General features: G+C 50.9%; 1 protein-coding gene across 6 annotated transcripts in view; it reads left to right on the top strand.

Annotated features, from left to right (window-relative positions):
* RGS9 (regulator of G protein signaling 9) overlaps window positions 1–20,655 on the top strand; it is a 38,055-nt gene extending 17,400 nt beyond the window's left edge. The window contains exons 8-19 of one of the 6 annotated variants that reach the window (XM_074554844.1): window positions 1,211–1,292; window positions 2,184–2,246; window positions 7,606–7,635; window positions 8,224–8,285; window positions 10,441–10,554; window positions 11,419–11,534; window positions 12,410–12,497; window positions 12,995–13,133; window positions 13,736–13,821; window positions 14,916–15,030; window positions 18,434–18,816; window positions 19,590–20,655. In XM_074554844.1, coding sequence (XP_074410945.1) covers window positions 1,211–1,292; window positions 2,184–2,246; window positions 7,606–7,635; window positions 8,224–8,285; window positions 10,441–10,554; window positions 11,419–11,534; window positions 12,410–12,497; window positions 12,995–13,133; window positions 13,736–13,821; window positions 14,916–15,030; window positions 18,434–18,816; window positions 19,590–19,737 — 1,426 coding nt within the window. In that variant the 3' untranslated portion in view covers window positions 19,738–20,655. Of the gene's footprint in view, window positions 1–1,210; window positions 1,293–2,183; window positions 2,247–7,605; window positions 7,636–8,223; window positions 8,286–10,440; window positions 10,555–11,418; window positions 11,535–12,409; window positions 12,498–12,994; window positions 13,134–13,732; window positions 13,822–14,915; window positions 15,153–18,433; window positions 18,817–19,589 lie in introns of those variants that run through there. The other 5 variants (XM_074554843.1, XR_012583135.1, XM_074554845.1 and 2 more) reach the window with 5 other exon arrangements.
* The last annotated feature ends 848 nt before the right edge of the window (window positions 20,656–21,503 follow it).

The following is a 21,503-nucleotide window of genomic DNA, read 5'->3' as shown; positions in this document are numbered from 1 at the left end:
TTCAAGGAAAGGAAAGGAAATTTCAAGGAAAGGAAAGGAAAGGAAAGGAAATTTCAAGGAAAGGAAAGGAAATTTCAAGGAAAGGAAAGGAAATTTCAAGGAAAGGAAAGGAAATTTCAAGGAAAGGAAGGAAAGGAAAGGAAATTTCAAGGAAAGGAAAGGAAAGGAAATTTCAAGGAAAGGAAAGGAAAGGAAATTTCAAGGAAAGGAAAGGAAAGGAAATTTCAAGGAAAGGAAAGGAAAGGAAATTTCAAGGAAAGGAAAGGAAATTTCAAGGAAAGGAAAGGAAATTTCAAGGAAAGGAAAGGAAATTTCAAGGAAAGGAATAAGGAAAGGAAATTTCAAGGAAAGGAAATTTCAAGGAAAGGAAATTTCAAGGAAAGGAAATTTCAAGGAAAGGAAATTTCAAGGAAAGGAAATTTCAAGGAAAGGAAATTTCAAGGAAAGGAAAGGAAAGGAAATTTCAAGGAAAGGAAAGGAAAGGAAAGGAAAGGAAAGGAAAGGAAAGGAAAGGAAAGGAAAGGAAAGGAAAGGAAAGGAAAGGAAAGGAAAGGAAAGGAAAGGAAAGGAAATTTCAAGGAAAGGAAAGGAAAGGAAAGGAAAGGAAAGGAAAGGAAAGGAAAGGAAAGGAAAGGAAAGGAAAGGAAAGGAAAGGAAAGGAAAGGAAAGGAAAGGAAAGGAAAGGAAAGGAAAGGAAAGGAAAGGAAAGGAAAGGAAAGGAAAGGAAAGGAAAGGAAAGGAAAGGAAAGGAAAGGAAATCTTGTGACTGACCAGCTGACTGTGATTGGCCATTAATTAGAAATAACCAACATGGGCCAATCACACATCCACCTGTTGCATTCCACAGCAGCAGATAATCATTGTTTGCATTTTGTTCCTGAGGCCTCTCAGCTTCTCAGGAGGAAAGATCCTAAGGAAAGGACTTTTGATAAAATGTGTCTGTGTCAGAAGGGATTGTGCCTGCTCCCAGCTCAGCTCAGGAAGATGGTGGTGATGATTTCTCAAAAGGCAGAGTCATGTGTGGCCCTGTGAAGATGATGTGCAGCCCAGAATTAGCCAGGACAGGATGTGGGCAGGGCTGGCGTTGGGGCAGCGATGGCTCAGTCAGGCTGGGACCCACGGGGCACTGCAGGCTGGAGGTGTGCCCTGCTTCTCATCCCACTGATTCAGGAGGGCAGAATTGCTGAATTCCCCTGTTCTTGCTTTGCAGGGCAGGGAAGGAGCGGAAGAAGGAGGACAGGTACGCCCTGGACTGCCAGGAGAGAGCCTACTGGCTTGTGAACAGAACTCCTGTGAGTAGGGGGCACAGGGTGACTCCAGTGACTCGTGGTGCCCTCCCTGCAGCCACCTGGGACAAACTCCCTTGAGGAAGGGGCTGAGTGCCAGGGCAGGGCCAGCCCAGAGCTGCCCTGAGTCCCCAGCACCTTCCCTTGGTGCTGCTGGCTGGGGGCTCTGTACAAATCACAAATGGGACGGGACTGCTGGGAACAGCCTTGAGCTGTTTGATTTTCCAGCATCAGTCTCAGTACATGGTTATGACAATGGGAAGATGCCACCAGCTCACATCCCAGACAGCAGACCAAGAACTTCATGTTACAACTCACTTTATAAGTTTTTTGTCCAATCACACATAGCAAAAGCACATTGACAGTAGTTCTATCAACCACTATAAGCACATTGGTTAAAACAATGCTTGCTTATTTCAAATACAATACCTGCTTGTAAGCCTTCAAACACAATGCACAGAGCCCCATTATTAAGCTTCAAACTTCCTAATATCTCACTAGATAAACTTTTCTGTGGCTTAGGGAGTTATTCTAGACAAGCATTAATACATAGACCAGTGTTCTATTTGTCCTTGCTTTTCTACAGTTTAAATAATTTTTCTGCTGACCAATCTCATGGCTGCTGCTCAGCTCTAATCATAGTTCTGCTGTCTCTGGGGCCTGCCTTTTGCAGCTTTCCCAAAACCCTCCGATTTTGTGGATTCCCACAACTGGTTGTTCCCAAAGCTGCAAGGGACAGAGTTCCAGCTGCAGCTTGGAGAGGGGCAATCCCAAATCTGGGGGTTCCCAAGGCACTGCTGGCTGGGAGCTGCTGCCAGTGGAGGCCTGGGGGTCTCCTCCTGCATTTGTGCCTTTAAACCAAACGAGTTCCAAAGCTCTGTTTGTTGTTCACCACAGCCAGGCATGCTGAGCGCCCTCGAGTATGGAATAGACCGAGTCACAGATCCCAATGAAAGTAAGGTAAACCAGGTGAGACAGGGCTGGGTTTTATTTACACACCTACTGAATTTATCTGGGAGGGCCCAGAAAATGTCCCTGGGGTTGTCATTTTTTGGGCACTGCAGGCTGAGTGTGACAGCTCAGCTCTAGCAGCTGAACAGGGCAGAGTTGAGGCTCTCTCACCCAGGAGGTGAGGCCCTCAGAATGGCTTTGACAGCTCCTTCTGCCTTGAAAAGGCTTTGTCAGCTTTCCTGCCACACCAGTTGGTGTGAGGGCTTGGCTGCAGGACATGTTTTCTCTGCTGGTGAAGCTGAACTGAGGAATCCTCTGTCCCCAGGTGCTCCTTTGTACGAGTGCTGAATGAACTTTGTGGGGTGTAAAGGGTCAGTGTTGTAATCTTCGCTGCAGCGTTGTTCTCGCCTCTCTGCTGGGGCTCTTCCCCATTCTCTGCCACACACTCCTTCCTTTCTTCTCAGGGGCTCCTCTTGGGCTCTCAACCCACCTCTATTTATTTCAGTTACCTTCACGAGCTACAGGTGCTGCCCAATTAAGGACCCCGCAGCTGCAGCTCGTTTGGAGCAACTCAGACCCACACAGGTCTTACAATACAACATATATTCAGGCCCCCACATTTCCCCCCTTTTCTTTTAACAATTATACAATTACAATACACATACAGTCCCAGCTCTCAGGCTGCCACAGCTCTCAGCTGTCTTAGATACATACATAGAATATATACATATCCCTGTACAGTCCCAGCTCTCGGCTGTCCATCACGTCGGGGTCACCAGTTGTTGTAATCTTCGCTGCAGCGTTGTTCTTGCCTCTCTGCTGTGGCTCTTCTCCATTCTCTGCAGCACAGTCCTTTCTATCTTCTCAGGGGCTCCTCTTGGGCTCTCAACCCACCCCTATTTATTTCAGTTACCTTCACAAGCTACAGCTGCTGCCCAACTAAGGACCCTGCAGCTGCAGCTCGTTTGGAGCAACTCAGACCCACACAGGTCTTACAATACAACATATATTCAGGCCCCCACAGGTCAGTGCACAGATCCAGGTTTAAAATCAAATCACAGAATAACTCCCAGAGGGTAATTAATGTGTGGTAAGAAGAAGTTGGTGTGGTGGAGACAACAAAGTATTTTGGAGACACAAAATGTTGCCAAAAATGCATATTGTAGGCCATAAAGAAACAGAATCAGTGAATGGAGGGTGTGAGGGCTGTGACTGGGTGAACTGGTCTGAAATCACACAGATCCACTCAGCGGATGAGGAGCTGGAGCTGCTGTTCCCTTTCCCCATCAGCCCTCTGAGGTGATCCTGTCTTTGTGCCCTTAACAATGTTCATTTGGAAGCAAAGTCAAAACATCTCTCAGCAATTCAGTGCAAATGTTTCTGCCATCACACAGTGCTCCCACAACTTCCCATTGCTGTAGCAGCCTTTAAACACCTCCAGCCAAGGCAGGAAAATTGCTTTGGCCAGCTGTGTTCTGTTGCTATAGAGACTGAAAAGCAGCAAAGTGTAGGCTTGGGGTGTATTTTATTATTTTTTTTCCTGTAAGTAGCAGCTGCTGAAAAGCCTTTTTTTTTTTTTTTTTCTTTTTTTAAGAGTAAAGAAGTAGTGGAAAGGGAGAGGGATAGAAAGAGGAGTGGGCCAACTTCTCACGCACAGTTTTACAGCTGACATGGAAGGGATTTTAGGTTTGCAAACGGCCTGAGGAGCTGCCAGTGCCTGGTGGCACAGGGGAGGGAGCTGAGGGGTCTCTGCCCACTTTCCCCTGGCCATGAGGGACAGGGGAGGCTCCAAGGAGGGCAGAAATGAAAGGACACAGCTTTGGGGTGACTTCCCTGCCATTCTCCGCTCTGGAGGCTGAGCTGAGGAGGGAAGGTTCTCCTTGCTCCTCCTTTGATTTTGAAAGAGTGATTGAGACTCCAAGAGACAGCCAAGAGCCCTCATGGAGCCCTTTTTGGACCAGCAGCTTTATTTTTGTCCTCTGCTCTCACCAACACCTGTGTCTCAGCAGCCTTTGGAAGAATAAATGGGCCAAGCTCTGGTTTGTGTCCCTGCTCCTGCTCAATCTACCCTCCCTTTGTTGACCAAATTATGGAGTTTTTTATCTTGGCCGTTGAGAAGGAAAGTAAAGAATGAATTCCTGATTTCTTTGAGGCTGACATTAGCATGAACATCTCTCCTTCTCTTGCTCAGACCCTTTGGTGGGCTGCTCCCCCCTCGCAGACAGAGTCCTCTGGAGCTCAGAATCATTTGAAACATTTTTATTACTGATCCATGGGCAAAGCTCGTGGTTACAGTGTGTTAGGGGTTCAGGCAGAAGTAGCCACCTATTGAAGAGCTGGTTAAGGGATGTTTTAGCCTTGTTTTGCTGTCTCTCAGGCTCACACCAAGCCTCAGAGCTTGAGAATGAGCCCTGAGTGCCTGCAGGAACCTGCACAGCCTCTGGAGCCAGAGTCCTTCTAAAAGAGCTTTAACTCCCCCAGAAATCCCTGTGCTGCCCTCAGAGGCTGCTGAATGAAGTGCCCTGGTTTGTTGTGTGCAGCAAATCAGCCACAGATCAATGAGTCACTGCTGGCCTTTAATTTCATAAATCCTGTCAGTTTGCCTGATAAAGTTCTGCTGCATCATCACAAGTTTGGAGAGCACTGGGAGATAAACAGGCAGGGCTCTGAGCAGCTCCTGGCCCTGCAGTGCCCAGGGAGCTCAGAGCTGGTGGCACAGGGTGTGACCAGGGCACTCAGGGGTGCCACAGGATGTGGCACAGCTCGTGGCACTCACTTGGGACAGACTGAGGCCTTGCAGTAATTGCCACGTTGGTTTGGAGGCTGCAGTAATTGGGATAAGTCACTCATTATAAGGGCATTGCAAAATTAAATCTCATTATGAGAAGCCACTCTTTTGTTCCAAAGATGATTTCCTTCCAAATGAGGCAGAGTGGGTGGGTGGTGCAGGGCACTTTGGCACTGCTGCAGTCAGTGCTGGGGTCAGGGAGGGTGGGCACAGCTGGCAGTGCTCAGTGGGACAGGGACAGTGCCCAGGGCCACTTGCAGCAGCTCTGAATGGGAACTGGGGCACTGGGAGAAAGGGAAATGAAATTATGAGCAGCTCTGGGGTGGAATAGCTGAGATTCCTCCCAGTTGCTGCTGATTTGAGAGCTGGAAGGGGCTGAGCACAGCCAGCACCTGCAGCCTCTCAGGTGCTCAGCATTGGGCTCCCCTTGGATTTGCTGCAGTCAGTTTGTGCCACTGCTCAGAGGTGCTCAGCCCCTTTCTGGGGCAAATCCCCTCTCAACCTGGAGCTTTAACAAATCCCCTCCCCACCTGGAGCCTTGGCAAAGCCCCCTTGTTTTCCCAGGAGCAGTTGCCCACCACACTGACTTCCAGGAGGGGATCCTTGCTGTGCGGGGCACTTAAAAAAATAAAAAAATCTTCCCTTGTTTGCTGATTTTTCTTCACCCACATATAATTTTCCTGTTGTGATGGCATTTTAATTGACCCCTTTGTGTCTCTGTAGAGCATTTCACTCACTGTGTTCTCTTTCTCTTTCCCACAGCTGTTTGTCTCGTGTGTGTGCTGTGCTGCCAGGCCCCTCTAGAAGATAACAGCACTTTCCTGCCACGTGAGCTGCCTTCAAGCCACTGTGCCAGCACCCACTTCTCCTTCCCCACTGCACCAGGCCTGTCTGAGGCCCCAGTTGGCAAAAAAAGTGGAAGAAAATAGGGTTTTTTAAATTATTTTAATGTGTTGAAATCACTGCTCTGGCCACAAGTTCCATCAAATGGAGCCCTCAGCTGGCACTTGTAAATGTGATGAGGCCTGGTTTGTGTCTCACATTCCCCAGGGAGACAGAGAACTCCTGTTGTGCAGGAGGGCACAAACACAGGGCTCCAAACAGGACACTTTAGGGCAGGAAATAGAATAAATTTCACTGTGCAAACAGGTGATTTTCCCTTCCATTTCTGCAGTCTGTCTGAGACAATGTCACTGTAGAAATGAGGGGAAGGAATGGAAGGTGGCCTGGAATCAGGGATGCAGCTGATTCCTGGCTGTTCCTCAGCTCCTCCATCATTTACCAGGGTGTGCCAGGAGCTTGTGAATCAGCAGGGGAGGCTGTACAGCCCTGTGAGCAAGGATCCTGCTGTCCTGGAGCTTTTTGTGTCCCCTGATGTGTCCCAGCATCACTGCTGGGTGTGCTGCCCTGTTTGTCCCTGCTGAGATGGGCTGTGCTGCCCATTCAGGGCTGCTCATGGCATTCCCAGCAGGAAAAGCTTCCTCCCCTCACAACACCACTGCCAGGACCTTTTTTGGTGGCCAGGGCCAGGGTCAGGCTGGATTTGTGGTGGGGCTGTAGGGATTGGGCTCTGCTGCATTTCTGGCTCCTGCTGCTGAAATGGTGAGTGGGGGTCTCAGAACCAAAGCTGGGGGTGTTTTTCTGCCTTGTGGAGAAGAATTTCTCCCTCCTGAGCAGGATGGTGGTTAGAGTGCACAAGCAGATCAGTGTCCCCACAAAGCAGCCTGGGGGAGCATCTTGCCCTTCCCAAAGCAGGGGCAGTTTGGGGTGCAGGTGAGGGGAGAGCAGAGCTGCCTGTGCCATTCAGGACCAGAATCTTCATCCCTCATCCCTCACAAACTGCACTTCTCCAAAGCACTCTGCAGACCCCACCTGCCACAGGACTCATTTGATAGAAGAATTTTGGGGTGCAGGCCTGGACTGAAACAGGAGCTGAGCAACTGAAACCCTTCCTGAGCCTTTAAAGGCTTGCTGGGAGCATCCCTGACTTAGCCTGTCTTTCCTTCTCCCTTCTGCAGTTTATTCCACACAAATAACTGCGCTTCAAAGGAAACTGTGTGAATAAACACCCTGCAGTTAATTCCTTGCCTTCGATTGCTTGCTCATTTGTGGATGACATGTAACATAGGCTGAGTTATTCAAATCACAACCTAAACACCCTTTGCACAGCAGATACTGCTTCTGAGGCTTTTAATTGTGGTGTTTATATTTTGCAATGTGTTGGTTCCTGTCTCCTTTAGCTAATATTGAATGATCTAATCTGTGTCTCGCAAATGAATCTATTTTAGCTCCATTAGAATAACCCCTTAATTGAAGGCATACAGGCAGCCTGTGATGGGAGAAGCAATGCTAAACAGTAAATACAGCTAATGGGACAATTTACCGTGTGGGGATGCTCTTAGCTTTGATGATACCCTGATTAGCTCAGCTGCTGTGTTTGATTTTAATTGTAATCAGAATTAATTGGAGAGCGCTGCACAACGGCAGCGCTGCAACGGTGTTTCCATGGCTCAGAAAACCCAAAAAACAAATGTAAGCACCCATCCCAATTTAATGATTATTTTTTTATATATTTTACAGAAAAATACTATGGAATTCTACAGGAGAGAGGTGAGTGGTGCTTCCCTCACTTCTCAGTGTTCACCCTGCGTGGCTCAAAGCCCTCCGTGCAGGGCATGGGCTCTTTGCAAAGCAGAATCCCGGCCTCATGGAGCTTTTATCAAATTAATTTCAGGCCATTCCCTCCCACTGCAGCTCTCCCAGTGACGGGAAGGCTCAGGCAAGGACAGACACCAGGGCTGAAATCCAATAGATCCAAATTAGTGGTGGGGAAATCACGGTGGCGCCAGCACAGAGACAGCCAAGAATCAGTGCTAATTACATGCTAAATCATCCAGAGCATTTGTAGGTGCTGAGGATGGGAGCTATTATTCAATTTCTATATAACATGGGGAGTGCTTTTTAATTACTTGCACATTGCAAAGTGAGTTTGTGATGTTTGCAGTGAGCTCAGTGAAAACAGACATTTTACTGAGACAATTCAGGGATCCTCGGGTTCCTTGGACATGCAGTAATTAGGGAAGAAGCAGTCCCTGCTGTAATTGGCCCCACTACCTGGGAGAGAAGCAGTCTGAGGTTTAGATAGGCCTTATCTTCAAACCTCTGTGCTCCTAACCGTGGCCATGTCTGATCCCTCAGATCATGTACTATCAGCAGGCCATCCTGAAGACCAGAGTGAAATCCTCTGTCTCTCTTGGAGGGTAAGTCCTGATTTCCTTCTGTCCACACATTAATTAGTCTGCAGTGCTTATCTCCCGATGAGCTGATGAAGCTGTCTGCTCTGGCAGCTGGTGACTCAGCCAGGGCATCCATGTGGTGGCCCAGTGCTGTCTGGGCTGTCTGGGAGGAGGAGGAGGAGGGATCAGAGTCCCAGCAGGATGAAGAGCCTCCCTGGGAGCTTTGCTGCAGAGCAGCACCAACCTCTGGCTGAGAATCCCACTGGGATCAGGAGATGCTGACACTGCCCTGGTCAGCTGTGATGCCTGGGAGGATCCAGCAGTGTGTCTGTCCTTCAGGAGGGGCAGCCAGCAGGACAGACTGACCCTCCTGCCCCTGCTCCCCACCCTGGGCTGTCGCTGCCCCATGGTGGTGCTCACCTCTGGCTGTGTAACCCTGCAGAGGGAAGCAGCCTCCCCATCAGCGCCCAAGCAATTAATCAGCAATTCCCCTTCCCAGTGGGAGAGTTGCCTGCTCACATCCTTGATGAAGCCTCCAGCCCTGGCTTTAGGCACTGCTGTGTGTGCCAGAGGAATTCCTCCTGTGCTGACCAGGCTCCTTGGGGTGCAGCCTCCTGGTGCACTGCCATTGCCACCAGGGATCTGCCATTGCCACCAGGGATCCCTGTCACACCTGACAGAAACAAGGTGCTCAGGCCATTTCCCTGGGGAATAATCTTGGGTGAATGGGATGGGTGGAAGAGAGAGTCTTCAGAGAGCCACAGCTTGCAGGGTACTGGGGTTCGAGAGGCAGATATTTCTTATCCAGAGGCAGATCTTCCTGCCCAGAGCTCTGGAGGGAGGCTGGGCTGGCTCTGCCCCATGCTCAGTGGCCAGTTCCCTGCACAGCTCAGGGAATGTTCATTTTGTCACTGACTCCCAGGTCAGTTAAAACTCTGCTGCCTCAATTCTCCAAGCTGTGAGCTGGAGCTGGGGACCCCTGGCTGCTTTCCAGCAATTTTGTGGTGTTTCACTGTTTGGCAATGGAGGTTTTTTCTCATTAGTTTGGTGGGATGATGCTTATCACCTACATCAAAAATCTCAGGAATTTTGGAACTCCTGAGTGTCAGCTGCAGGGTTGGGTCCAAATCAAATTATTATTAATGGGGATATGAGCAGCAACTGGGCAGTGTGCATGCTTCAGAGCATTGCAGTGATTTGGGAGAAGCTGCAAAGCACTTCAGGACCACACAGCAGTGTTACCTGAGCTGACAGGTTTAGATTTGCTTGATCATGGGCAGGAGTGGCCAGTGCAGGTGCTGGATGCCTGGGCATTCCCAGAGGGAAGGGAGGATGGGGCAGCTCTGTGCCAGCCCTGTGGTTTGCTCTGTAGCACTGCAGGATGAGTGCCAAGGTGCCTGTTAGCAATGGACACTGCACTCCCAGCTCTGAGCACATCAAAGCACTTTGGCCTGCAAGGAATTTTAAATGCAGAAACCAGAGGATTTTTATTTTTTTTTCAAGAATGAAAAAGGGAGGCTGGAGCCTAAATTCCAGGACATTAGTGAAATCAGTTGTAATTAGAAGTCTGGCCAAGTTAGAAGGTAGGAGAAGTGTTTGTCTGGTTCCTGATGGGAGAGAGGCAGCTCTGCTTTGTGCCAAGCCCTCAGAGCCACTCGCAGAGGAATGAGCCCTGTGGTGGGTGATGGAGGAAAGGAGAAGCTGGGATGAGCCCTCAGCATTCCCTGACTTTCCCAGAGCTCCCTGAGCTCTCCCATGGCCCGTGGGAAGGCTGAGAACCCACCTGGGTGAGCACAACCCCTGGGTTCCTTTCCCTGACACTTTCCCCCCAGAGCAGGGCAGGATCAGGCCCTGGCCAGCTGAGAACAGGAGACAGAAACTCTCCTTGGAGTCCTAAATCTCTCTTCCTTAAAATGAAAAGGCAGAAGGAGGTGATGGAAGAGTTGTAGCTCCTTGTGTTTGACAAATTCACTGCTTCAAAAGGAGATTCTGCTGGGAAATGGAAAAGATTACCTGAGCTAATTAATTGATTTTTGTGGGAAGGCAAAGGCCACCTTCCAGATCCCTGTGCTGAGAGTCCTGCACCTCTGAGGAGATCTGTAATCTGTTATTTGGCTATAATGGGGCTGGCTGTAATTCTGCCTTCCAAATTCACGTTTTGATTTTGGATTTGTTGCAGGGTTGTGAAGTACTCTGAGCAGTTCCTCTCCAATGATCCCATCCTGTCTGGATGTCTCCCCAGCAACCCTTGGATATCAGATGACCCTGATTTTTGGGATCTCAATGCAAAGCTGTATGTATTTCTGTTGTTTTGCCAACCTGTGGTTTACAGTGACCTTTACACTGATAGAAATCAGGAAAGGGAAGCACTGATTTTTGTTGTGGTATCTGATCACAGAGAAGTGTTCCCTTTCAAACTTATTTTGAAATTGGGAGTACTCCATGCTGAACTTTGAGCACTGCCTCCTTCAAGTGGAGCCTTCCTTAACATCCCAGAAATTCCTGAGCTGATGATGGGAGTGTGCACTCAGCCCTGCTGGTGGGTCTGATCCTCCCTGGATGAGTGGAGGATGGATCCTGTTCCACCTTGAGCAGCGCTGGAATGGAACAGGAGCAGCTCAGGCTTCAGCTGCTCCCCTGGACATCCAGTAATTGGCTCTTTGCTCACCCCTCAGGCTTTGGGTTGGAGGCACACACTGGTGTCCATCCCTTCTCTGAGGCCTCCCTTGGTTTTCCCTTTGGATAGGGTTTGCTAATTACACAGTGACTTGGAGCATCCAACATCTCAGTGGTCCTGAGAGCAGCAATCCTGGACTCACTGAATCCCATCAGACATCCCCAGGGATGCCTGCACTGAGTGCCTTCATGAGAAGCAAAGCACCAGTGCCTCCTCCAGGGTGGGACTGAGTCAAACCTCAGGGCAAGGCTGGGCTGTCCCTGAGAGCTGCAGAAATCCCAGTTAAATCCTCATCCCGCTGCGCCCTGAGTTGTTTAATTACAACTTACTTAGTGGCTTGACTTCAGGAGCTCATTACACCACTCTGGAAAACAAGAGAATACTGAGAAGTCCCTTGGCACTGCAGCAAAGGGCATTTTGGTTTTAATTAATCTGCTAATTAGAGGAAGCAGCGGTGCTGTGTGTGTTCTCCCCGTGCAGGGTGGAGGTGCCCACCAGGATGCGCGTGGAGCGATGGGCCTTCAACTTCAGCGAGCTGATCCGGGACCCCAAGGGCCGCCAGAACTTCCAGCTCTTCCTGAAGAAGGAGTTCAGCGGTGGGTGGCAGTGTCCCCGTGTCCCCAGGCTGAGGTGACACGGCTGCTGCAGGCTCTGCAGCCAGGGCAGGCGGTTCCATCTAGTGGCACAGGACACACGGTACAGCCCAGCCTCAGAGGGTTTACATTGCATTTTAGGAAGGAATTCTGCCCTGTGAGGGTGGGCTGACCCTGGCACAGGGTTTTTAAAGAATTTTTAAGATTTTTTAAGATTTTTAAAAAGATTTTTAAAGATTTTTTAAGATTTTTTAAGCTTTTCCAAGCCTTCTGATGTTTCCATTCTTGTAGCAAACTTTCTCACACGCTTTCTGTAAATACCTCATTGTTTTACATTCTTCTATGGAAGAAGAGAAATTTGATTGACTGTTAGCTTGTCCAGTGTCATTTGAGAGGTGGCACTGTCACCCTCCAATCCACTGTCACTTTTGGAAAACTATAAATGTTGGGGTCAGAAAATAAACTTCCCTTTTCTTCACCTTGTGAGCAGCAGTGTGTGTGCTCCTGTTGTTTCATGTGCTATAGAGACACTCTGGCTGTCCCTGGATGTGTCCAGGGCCAGCTCAGACAGGGCTTGGAGCAGCCTGGGATGTTTGGAAGGTGTCCCTGCCCATGGGACTGAGATGGAATTTCAGGTCCCTTCCACCCCAGAGCATTCCCTGATTCTCTGACTGCTCCCAGAGAAGGGAACTGGCTGAGCTCACAAGTTCTTAGAGGTGTCAGTGGGCAGAGAACAGGGGAAAGCTGTTCTCCTCTGTCAGTCAGTTGGAAAGACTGATTTGGGGCCAGCAAATTGTGCCAGACAAATCCAGGAGTTAATAAATGGGATTGTGTTTTCCTCAATCTCACTCTCTGCTGATTGTGCCCTTGTCATGCAGGAGAGAATCTGGGTTTCTGGGAAGCCTGTGAGGATCTCAAGTATGGAGACCAATCCAAGGTCAAAGAAAAAGCAGAAGAAATCTACAAGTGAGTGGGAAAACTGTCCACTCTTTAACTCTTTGTGCATGAGTCCCATCACCTTCCACAGGTTCTCATTCTCCAAATGATTTATTCCCAAGATTTTTACGTGCAGGCTGTTATCAGATGTGGCTATCTTTTGTCCCCACACAGGAAAGGAGATTTTGAAGATGAAAGTAGAAGTGTTTTTTTAGTATATATTTACTTTTCATCTCTGTTCTCTGTTATATTTCAGTCTTAGGATGTAATTTAAATATTGGTATGGAACAGCAAAGTTCTTGAGGCTGCCACAAGCAAAGTGAGGAGAGGCTTTTTGCTTCCAGTGAGCTGAAGTTCTGTGCAATAGGAAGTGAGTGCACTGAGTCTCTGATGAAGAGAACATTGATTGCCCAAATCAGGACAGCAAATAGCAGCAGGGAGCTGAAGGGACTTTTCCTTTGGTGCACAGACAGGAGTCTGTGGGTTCTGCAGCTGCTAATGGCACTGTCGATTGCTCCTCCTGGCAGGCTGTTCCTGGCTCCGGGAGCGAGGCGCTGGATTAACATCGATGGCAAAACAATGGGCATCACAGTCAAGGGCCTGGAGCACCCTCATCGATATGTTCTGGATGCTGCTCAGACCCACATCTACATGCTGATGAAAAAGGTTTGTTATTTGCTGCCAGAGCCTGAGGGGGATTCCAGCCCTTCCAGAGCCTTTGTGTGCTATCAGCTGTCCCTTTCAAGGGGCCTTTGTGTGAAAATCCCTCAGATTTGCTGAGTGAAGCAAGTGCTGCTTCAGGCATTGGTATTTTGCTGCTGTTCCTTCCCTCTCAGCCTGTCCCCAGGGTGGTGGGGTCAGGGGGCTGCTGCAGGTCCTGCTTTCAATTCCAGCTTCCATGGAAGCAGCAGAACTGGACTGATTTTCACAGACTGATGAAAAGTTTGGCTCCTGGAACACAAGCTCCTCACCTTGCAGTGACTCTGAGACCCTGCTGGCCCAGGCTAAGCCTCATTCAGATCTTTTGATCTGGGTCTTACCTGTGAAGCTTTATTGTGAGATGGAAAATCCTGGGAATTTTCCAGCCAGATGAAAGGATATTGGTTTAAATAGCTACATTTGCCTGAAAGATGCAAAGTCCCTTGAGCTGCTGGGGGAGATTATCCAGTTCCCAGCCTCCCTGGCTCCTGAGCAGCTGCATTTGGTGGTGATTTTAATAAGGGTGTTTGCAGCCCATAACTACCAGTGTCTCTTTTTTCTCCTAGTAGGACTCCTATGGCCGCTATTTAAAGTCTCCAATATACAAGGAAATGCTGGCCAAGGCTGTTGTGCCACAAGAGGGTGTCAAAAAAAGGCAAGTGAAACTGGCTGTAATTGTGGGGTTTGTTTTTCTTGTTGTAGCAAGGGTAGAAAAAGCCCAAGTTGCAGCAAAATTACTATGATTTAGATGTTCTCTTAATTAAATAAAATTTTGCACTGAGAAGATGCTTTGCTTTGAGACTGATGGTGCTGTTTATTCATGAGCCCTTTGGAAAAGGCTTGTGAACAGGAGTGGAGCTGCTGATTGCTCAGCTGCCTTCTCTGCTGGGTCTGCTGAGAAGGGCTGGGATTGTTGAATTAATTCAGGGCTCCTTTCCTGGAAGGAGACAGCACTGGTGGCATGAGTATGGGAAAACTTCTGCCCACCAAACCTTGGCTGCCAGAGCAGAGACAGACCCAAGGTCTGGGATAATCCATGGGATCTCTGTTTGTAGAGGGTTCAGGATGAGGGAAGAGATGAGAATCTTGACTTTTTGTTTCAGAAAACTGATTTATTATTTTATTATATATATTATAATAAAAGAAAATTATATATTAAAACTATGCTAAAGAAATAGAAAAGAAACATCAGAAAGCTAGCAAAAAAAAGGAATAGAATGATAATAAAATCTTGTGACGGCTTACAGCTTTGACACAAGTAGCTGTCATTAGTTATCAAGTAAAAACAACTCACATAGATCAATCAAAAATGCACCTGTTGCATTCCACAGCAGCAGATAACCATTGTTTACACTTTGTTCCTGAGGCCTCTCAGCTTCCTAGGAGGAAGAATCTTAAGGAAAGGATTTTTCATAGAAGATGTCTGTGACACTGTGGGTCTGCTCTGAGTGATGGGCTCTGCTCTGAGTGATGAGTGTCTGTGTGCCCTCAGCAGCAGGACTTGGACACTTTTAGCAGTCCTGTAGCTTGTGTGTGACACTGACTCACCCTGTGCTGTGTTAAAGCACTTTGCTGGGTCACTCCTCTGGCCATCTCTGTGTCCCAGCTTGTTGTGCTGGGTCACTTTGCTGGGTCACTCCTCTGGCCATCTCTGTGTCCCAGCTGGTCCTGCCGGGTCCCTTTGCTGCCAGGGGGAGGTTTAGGTGCCCTTCTCCTCAGTAACCCTGTCCTTGCCCTGTCTCTGCCCAGCACGGGTCTGTTCGGACGCCGCCACCTGCGCTCCAGCCCCAGCCCCATCATCCTGAGGCAGCAGGAGGAGGAGGCCAAGGCCAGGGAAGCCGCCAACACCGTGGACATCACGCAGGTCATGAGCAAGCTGGACCGCAGGAACCAGCTGCAGAAGGAAGCTCCTCCCAAGTAGGCTCTGAGCCCCGCAGGGAAAAGACAAGGCGAGGCCGGGCTGAGCTTCGTCTCCCCTTCCTGAAGGTGTCAGTGCTGCTTTAGCTTTCCCAGGCCGGCTCGGGCTCTGCCAGCTCCCGCACGTTGCCATGGCTGCTGGAGAGCAGATGTCCCTTCCCGGGCAGTGCCAGGCTGCTGTGCCAGGCTCGGGGGCAGCACCCTGCACACCCAGGAGGGGAGATGCCCCCACAGCCCCAGGAGGCTGCAGAGCCCGGCTGCCCGTCCCTGCTGCTCCAGGGCAGGGCAGAGCTGTGCCCCACTGGGTTCAGACCAGCCTGCCTTGGCCCTAAGGGGATGAACCTGCAGGGAGCAGGGCGAGGTGAGCCAGCCCACAGTGTCCCTGCTGGCCTCCATCCCATGGGGGGCTCTGCACCCTCCCAGGGCACCCCCTGAGAGGAGCACACCCCCACTCCAAGAGTCCTGCACCACAGGCACAGGAGCTGCTTGTGGGAGCAGCAGCAGGAGCATTTCTGAAGGTTTAGCTGCCCTTCTGAATTTGAGTGACACTCCCGCATCCCCTGGTGCACACACTACAACACCCTGGCACGCTGGAGATGATCAGCTCAGCTCTGCTCTGCTCTCCCTGTGACTCCTGTGCTGTGAGCTGGGTGTGCAGGTGCAGAGAGCTGCCCCTTGCCAGAGCCAAGAGAGATTTTATCCAGTCCTTCCCACCTCTTGTCTTGTCTTTTTCCTGCTCTTCTATTTTCTGTTGTTAAAAATCCAACAGGAGGTAGCTGCAGTTGTCACTGGCTTGTAGCCCAGAGGCAAGGGAGAACAGGTAGAGGTGTTGAGAGCAGATTTCAACTTTAGGTAGTATTTTCTTTTTCTTTTGCTCTGTAGAATAAGACAAGCTGAAATACCACATTAGTGCTAAAGAGCTCAGGGATAAAGATTGCAGGCCTTGCTGGAAAAGCCCAGCATGCCTGGACCAGGCCAATGGTTACCAGAGGTGTAAAGATTCCCAGTAAAGGGAATTAAAGGGGCAGAAATTTTCCTTGTTTGTTAAAATTTTGGGGAAGGAAAGGAAGTGGGTGGAAGCACTGAGGTCTGGGAAGCTGCTTCTTTCCAGTTCACATTGTTCATCCCTTTTTAATACCGGTAGGATTTTACAGAAAATGGGAGATCGTAGAATCCCAGAGTGGTTTGGATTGGAAGGGATGTTAAAGCTCATCTCATTCCACCCCCTGCCATGGGCAGGGACACCTTCCACTGTCCCAGGGTGCTCAGAGCCACATCCAGCCTGGCCTTGGGCACCCCCAGGGATGGGGCAGCTTCTGGAGAGAGCTGGCAGGGAATGGGAGCCCTTGGATAGTGGGGTGCATGCAGGCCCTGGGGTCCTTGCAGGGCAACTCCCTGTGAACAGGGGACAGTCATGATGTCACTGTGTCCCCAGCAGTGACTCTGGCCCTCCCCATGGCAGGGTCAGGGCTGGACACTCTGATCTGGTGTCACTCCTCCAGTTGTGGCTGAGCCAGGGAGGTTGTCCTGCCCTTCCTTACCCCATCACTGATAAACCTCAGAGGAATTCAAACTGAGTCACCACAGACCTTCCCTCTGATGTTGTTCTCACTCCTGCTGGAAGCACAGGCACATTCTGCACTGCTGGGCAGGGGAGCAGGCTCAGGCTGCCTTTTTTCAAATTTAAACCCCAAGGCTTTGTTACATCAGGTGCTGAACACCCTCAGCCTGTTTGGACATCAGAGCACTGGAAAACTGTCCAGAACCTGGCAGGGTTGTCCCAAAGGCACTGGGCTGTGCTGAGCTCTGGAGTCTGCAGAGTTTGTGTAACATGGAGCACTGAGCATGTTGGGATTGCCAGTATGTAGGAACATGTGGAAGATCAAGTCAGGGTATAAATAATAAATAACAAATCTGTGTGTTCCCGTCAGTCCCTCTGATTCTACTTCTATTTTGTCTGCTGCTTTGCTTGTTATGTTCTCTGGATCCATTCCTTTCTCTGATTTTTTATCATCTCTGCTTGGCATCGCTGCTCCCCTGCCATGGGTTGTACTGCATGCTTGGGAGTCACTGTGCTTGTGGAACTCCAGTTACACCAGGAACTGTGTGGAACACCAGTCAGTGCTTGTGAACACCAGTTACTGTGTGGAACAATAGTTAGTGCTTGTGGAACACCAGTTACTGTGTGGAACACCAGTTACTGCTTGTAGAACACCAGTTTTTGTGTCGAACACCAGTTATTGTGTGGAACACCAGTTGCTGCATGTGGAACACCAGTTTTTGCATGTGGAACAAGCAGCCATCTTTCACACCCAGGCAGGAGCTGTCTTTGCCCTGCCACAGGCTGATGGAGCTGTCACAGCCCAGCCTTCTGCTCCTCATCCTCTGCTGCTCAGTCCCTGAAGAGGAAAGTTGCCTGGTACAAGCTGAACTCCACTTTGTGCCAGCCCCAGAGAAAGTGTTTGTTTCCATGTGTTGTTTAATTTTTTTGGCCATGGCTTCCATGTGTTCATCTGTCTAATAAAAATAAATGTAGAAAACAGAAAAAGAGCCGAGTTCATCCTTCTCTGTGGTGTCTCAGTGTGTTCATCCTTCTGTGTGCCATCTCTGCATGTGTGTGTGCATGTCCTGTGCGTGCCTCTGCTCCCTGCTCCTCTCCCTGGACACTTGAGCTGCATTTCATTTTGCTGGGACCAAGTCCTTGAGAAATGGGAGGGGACGTGGCATGCAGCATGTGCTGTCCTTGTCCTGTCCAGTCTGTGCTTGGGCTTGTCCTGAGGGCTGGCTGAGCTGGGCTGGAGCCTGCCCAGCCCCAGCCAGGGACACTGGGGTTCCAGCAGGCGATGGCATTGGCAGTATGAGGGTTGGGGCCCTGGTGGTGTCGTGGGTGTGACATGGTTGTGCTGTCCATAACCAAGATCACATTTCTGGCATGACAGCCTCCTCTGTGCCTGCAGCTAATGGTGGTGAGGAGTGACACAGGCTGGTGTCCCCTCCAGCATCCTGGCAGGTGTGGGGCTGATCTGCCAGCACCTGCTGGGGCTGTGGTGGCAGCAGTGACTCCGCAGGCAAGGTGTGACAGCCCAGTGCTTTGGCAGGGGGAGGGCAGGGAAGGGGACAGAGCTGCAGGACAGAGGGACACGGGCACAGGCATGGCTGGGGGGGGCAGAGCTGCAGGACAGGGGGTCACAGGCACAGACATGGCTGGAGTGGCTGGAGCTGTCTCCCAGCTGAGCCCTTCTCTCCTGGCAGCACCAAAGGAGGAGCGGGATTCTCCTCATGAAGAACCTGGGGAGCCCCGGGTGTCACCCCCAGACCTGACTGAGCCTCTCTCCTTTTCCTCCCCACAGCCAGCCCACCTCGCCTCCTGCTCCCCCGGCCCGGCTGCCCACGCCGGCCCCGGCACCCCGGCATCGCCCCAGGCCGTGCCTCCCGTGTCCCCCCTGCCCCGGGGTTCCGCCTGTCCCTCCCCCATGGGCCGAGCCCTGGGCAGCGCCGCGGGCACCCGGCCGGACCCGCGGGCAGCCGGCCCCAGCCCCGGCCCCTTCCCGTCGGGCGGCCGGAGATCCCGCCTGGCCGCCCGGGCCTGGGCCCGGTTCCTGCGGAGGGGCTGCCGGAGCTCGGGCATCCCGGGCTCGCTGCCGGCCCGGGGCCCGGCCGTGCCCTACGGCAAGGTGCAGCCGCTGGGCGGGCGGGAGCGGCGGCTGCGGCCCGACAGCAGGACGGTCAGCAGGTGAGCAGCGCACGGACACACGGACACACACCCGGACAGGGCTCGGCTCGGTTTGGGATCAGCCAGAGGGAGAGGTCCCAGAGAATCATCTTTGCCACACTTGCCCCAATCCCAGGCCCTTCCCTGTCTCCATTCCTGCAGTTTTCCGATGGCAGCAAGCCAGGAGCCCGTGCTGGCAGTGCCTCTGCTGTTGTCACAGCTCCTGTTCAGGGTGCAAAACCCCAGGTTTTACTTCTAATCCCTGAGTCTGAAAAACTAGAGTGTTCTTGAGCACTGACTCAGGTTTGGTTTAGTGATTTCAAGTCAGAGGAGAACCAGAAGTGACAAGAAAGGGGAAATCTTGAGCGAGAGTCGCTCAGTGTTTGTCGTTGCAGGGCAGAGATGGGGAATTTTTGCCTGGCAAGGCTGCCCCTGCAGGAGCCCAACCCTGGCCATGTCCCTCACCAGGAGCAGCATGTCCCTGATCCCTTTAACCCACATCTGCTGCTGGCTGAGTGGATGAGTCCACATTATAAATTCCAAAGCACAAACCTGAGGGCTGCTGCTCTACCTCGCTCCGGAGCTCTGTCACAGGGCGGCCTTGCAGCTTCAAAGCAGCGCCAGCGCGCATTCCCCTCGTCCTCCCTCTCCGTGGGCTCATGCCTGGGTTTTGCTGTGGGAATTTGGGGCTGGAATGGTGAAAATCTCAAAGCCAAGCTCACTTGCTGCCTCAGAGCACATCAAAAAGTGCCGTGTGTGTGTGTGTGTGATGAGTTTGTGTTTTTCCAATGCAGCTTCTTCCAAGTCAGAACGGCCGCGCCTCCGGAGAGCCCCCGGGGCTCCGGGCAGGGAGAGGAGAGGCAGCCCCGGGCTCGGAAGGGCTCTGCAAAGGAGCTGATCTGCCCCTGGGAGACCCCCACAGGACAGGGGAGAGCAGGGTAACCCTGACATGGATGCTCCTGCCAGGCCTGAGACTGCAGTGATGGCCTTGCATGGCTCAGCACAACTTGGAGAAGTGTGTTGGAGCCATCCTCCAGCAGCAGGGACACCCAGACCACGACAGCTCCAAATAACAGCCCCTGGTGTGCCCAGCTGTTTGTGATCCAAGAGCTCCAAGCCTCTCTGGACTGGTTTTCTCTCCTGTCTTTGGTGTGTTCAGTTCTGCTCATGACAAACTGGTCGATAAAGGAGCCTGGTTTCATGCCTTGGAGCAGATGGAGGATGTGTGGGTGATGTCCTGGGAATCGGGCTCTTATCAGAGTTTCTGCCTTGGCCATGAGGTGTCAGCACACTGAACACGGCACAGCTGGAGCAGGGCTGGCAGGGCAGGACTCAGGCTTCAGTGCCAAAACAGGGGCGTGTTTGTGTCCCCAGCCTGGGCCCACCTCCTATTAATTACAATTTTTTCATTTTGAAAGCGTGCTGATTAAGAGGCTGGGGAAAATGGAGTGCCCCTCATGAGATGCTGAGTGGCAAAGCATCATTCCTTCATCCAAACCAAACACTATCCCAGAGGCACCAAGGAGTGCAGAGCCCTCCTGCATCAGCTCCAGCTCCCCAGTGCATGGGTTTGAAACCATGGCTGGACCTGGGAGCCCCTGGGGAGATCCAAGCCAAATCCCTGCTGGTGTTTTGGGCCCCTCCAAGCTGGGATTGATGTGCTGCCACAGGCAGTGCTGATATTGAGTGTTGGATTGTTGCCTTCCTTGTGTCAGTGTTTGAAGGTGGTTGTTTTATTCTCTGGATGAGTTTCCTCAGTGTGTGTGTGCTGTGGGTCCCTGTTCTGTACCTTGGCCATGACCTGTGACTTCTGATGTTGCTGTTTTGTACTTTCTGATTATAAATGGAGTTTTTCCTGTGTGGCTGATGTGGTTCCACATGCTCAGTCCTGCTGTGGGATTTAAATCTGTCCTCACACACACTCAGTGCTCCCTGTTTCCCCCAGGTCTGGGCTGACACTTCCCATCACAGGGCAATTTGGGAAAATCAGAAGGCTGCTTCTGTCTCCAAAGAGTCTTTCCCAGGCTGCTGGCCCTCACTGCCATGGTGCCCCTCTTGTACAAACACACATTGGCTCTCGATGGCTTTGCTCTGTCAGAGGGACCTGGTCCTGCTCTGCTGCCACTGACAGGGACATCTCTTATTGATGAGGGACAAATCTGGTGTCTTCTGCAATTTTTGGTGAGTATTGTTACTCAGCCACTCCTGGCAGGATGCTGGTGATGTGTAATCCAGGAAACACAACAGGAAGACATTGTGATTTGTCAGACAAAATAATATTATATTTAATATCATGTACATATGATAAGAGCCATTCTTCTGTAAATACTTCTCTCATTGGTTTTGGGATTCTCTTGGGCACCTCCTTGTTTGAATACTCCTCATGCTCATCTTCCACACCAGAGGAAAGAGCTCAGATGCAAATCTGCTGCTCTGCCAGGGCTGGGACACCCAGTGCAGCCAGGTACACACCTATCCCAGAGGCCAGCACTGGCACTTCCCAACATTTATCCCTTCAAGGCACTGATTTTTATTCCCCAATATCTTCTAAATATCTTTTCCCCCATTATCCTTCAACCTTTTCCCTGGGGGCACAGGGCATCTCAAGCCCGTGCCTGGCCCTCCAGTTGGAAATGCAGGTTGGAAATGACAGCTCCAGAGGCCCCTGCTGCCCCCGTGCTGTGACATCTGAGGCTGTGTCCCCTGCT

Source organism: Zonotrichia albicollis, chromosome 19 (assembly GCF_047830755.1).
Source record: "Zonotrichia albicollis isolate bZonAlb1 chromosome 19, bZonAlb1.hap1, whole genome shotgun sequence".
Classification (NCBI taxonomy): Eukaryota; Metazoa; Chordata; class Aves; order Passeriformes; family Passerellidae; genus Zonotrichia; species Zonotrichia albicollis.
Note: the sequence above shows the minus strand (reverse complement) of the source record. Positions and strands in the feature narration are given on the sequence as shown.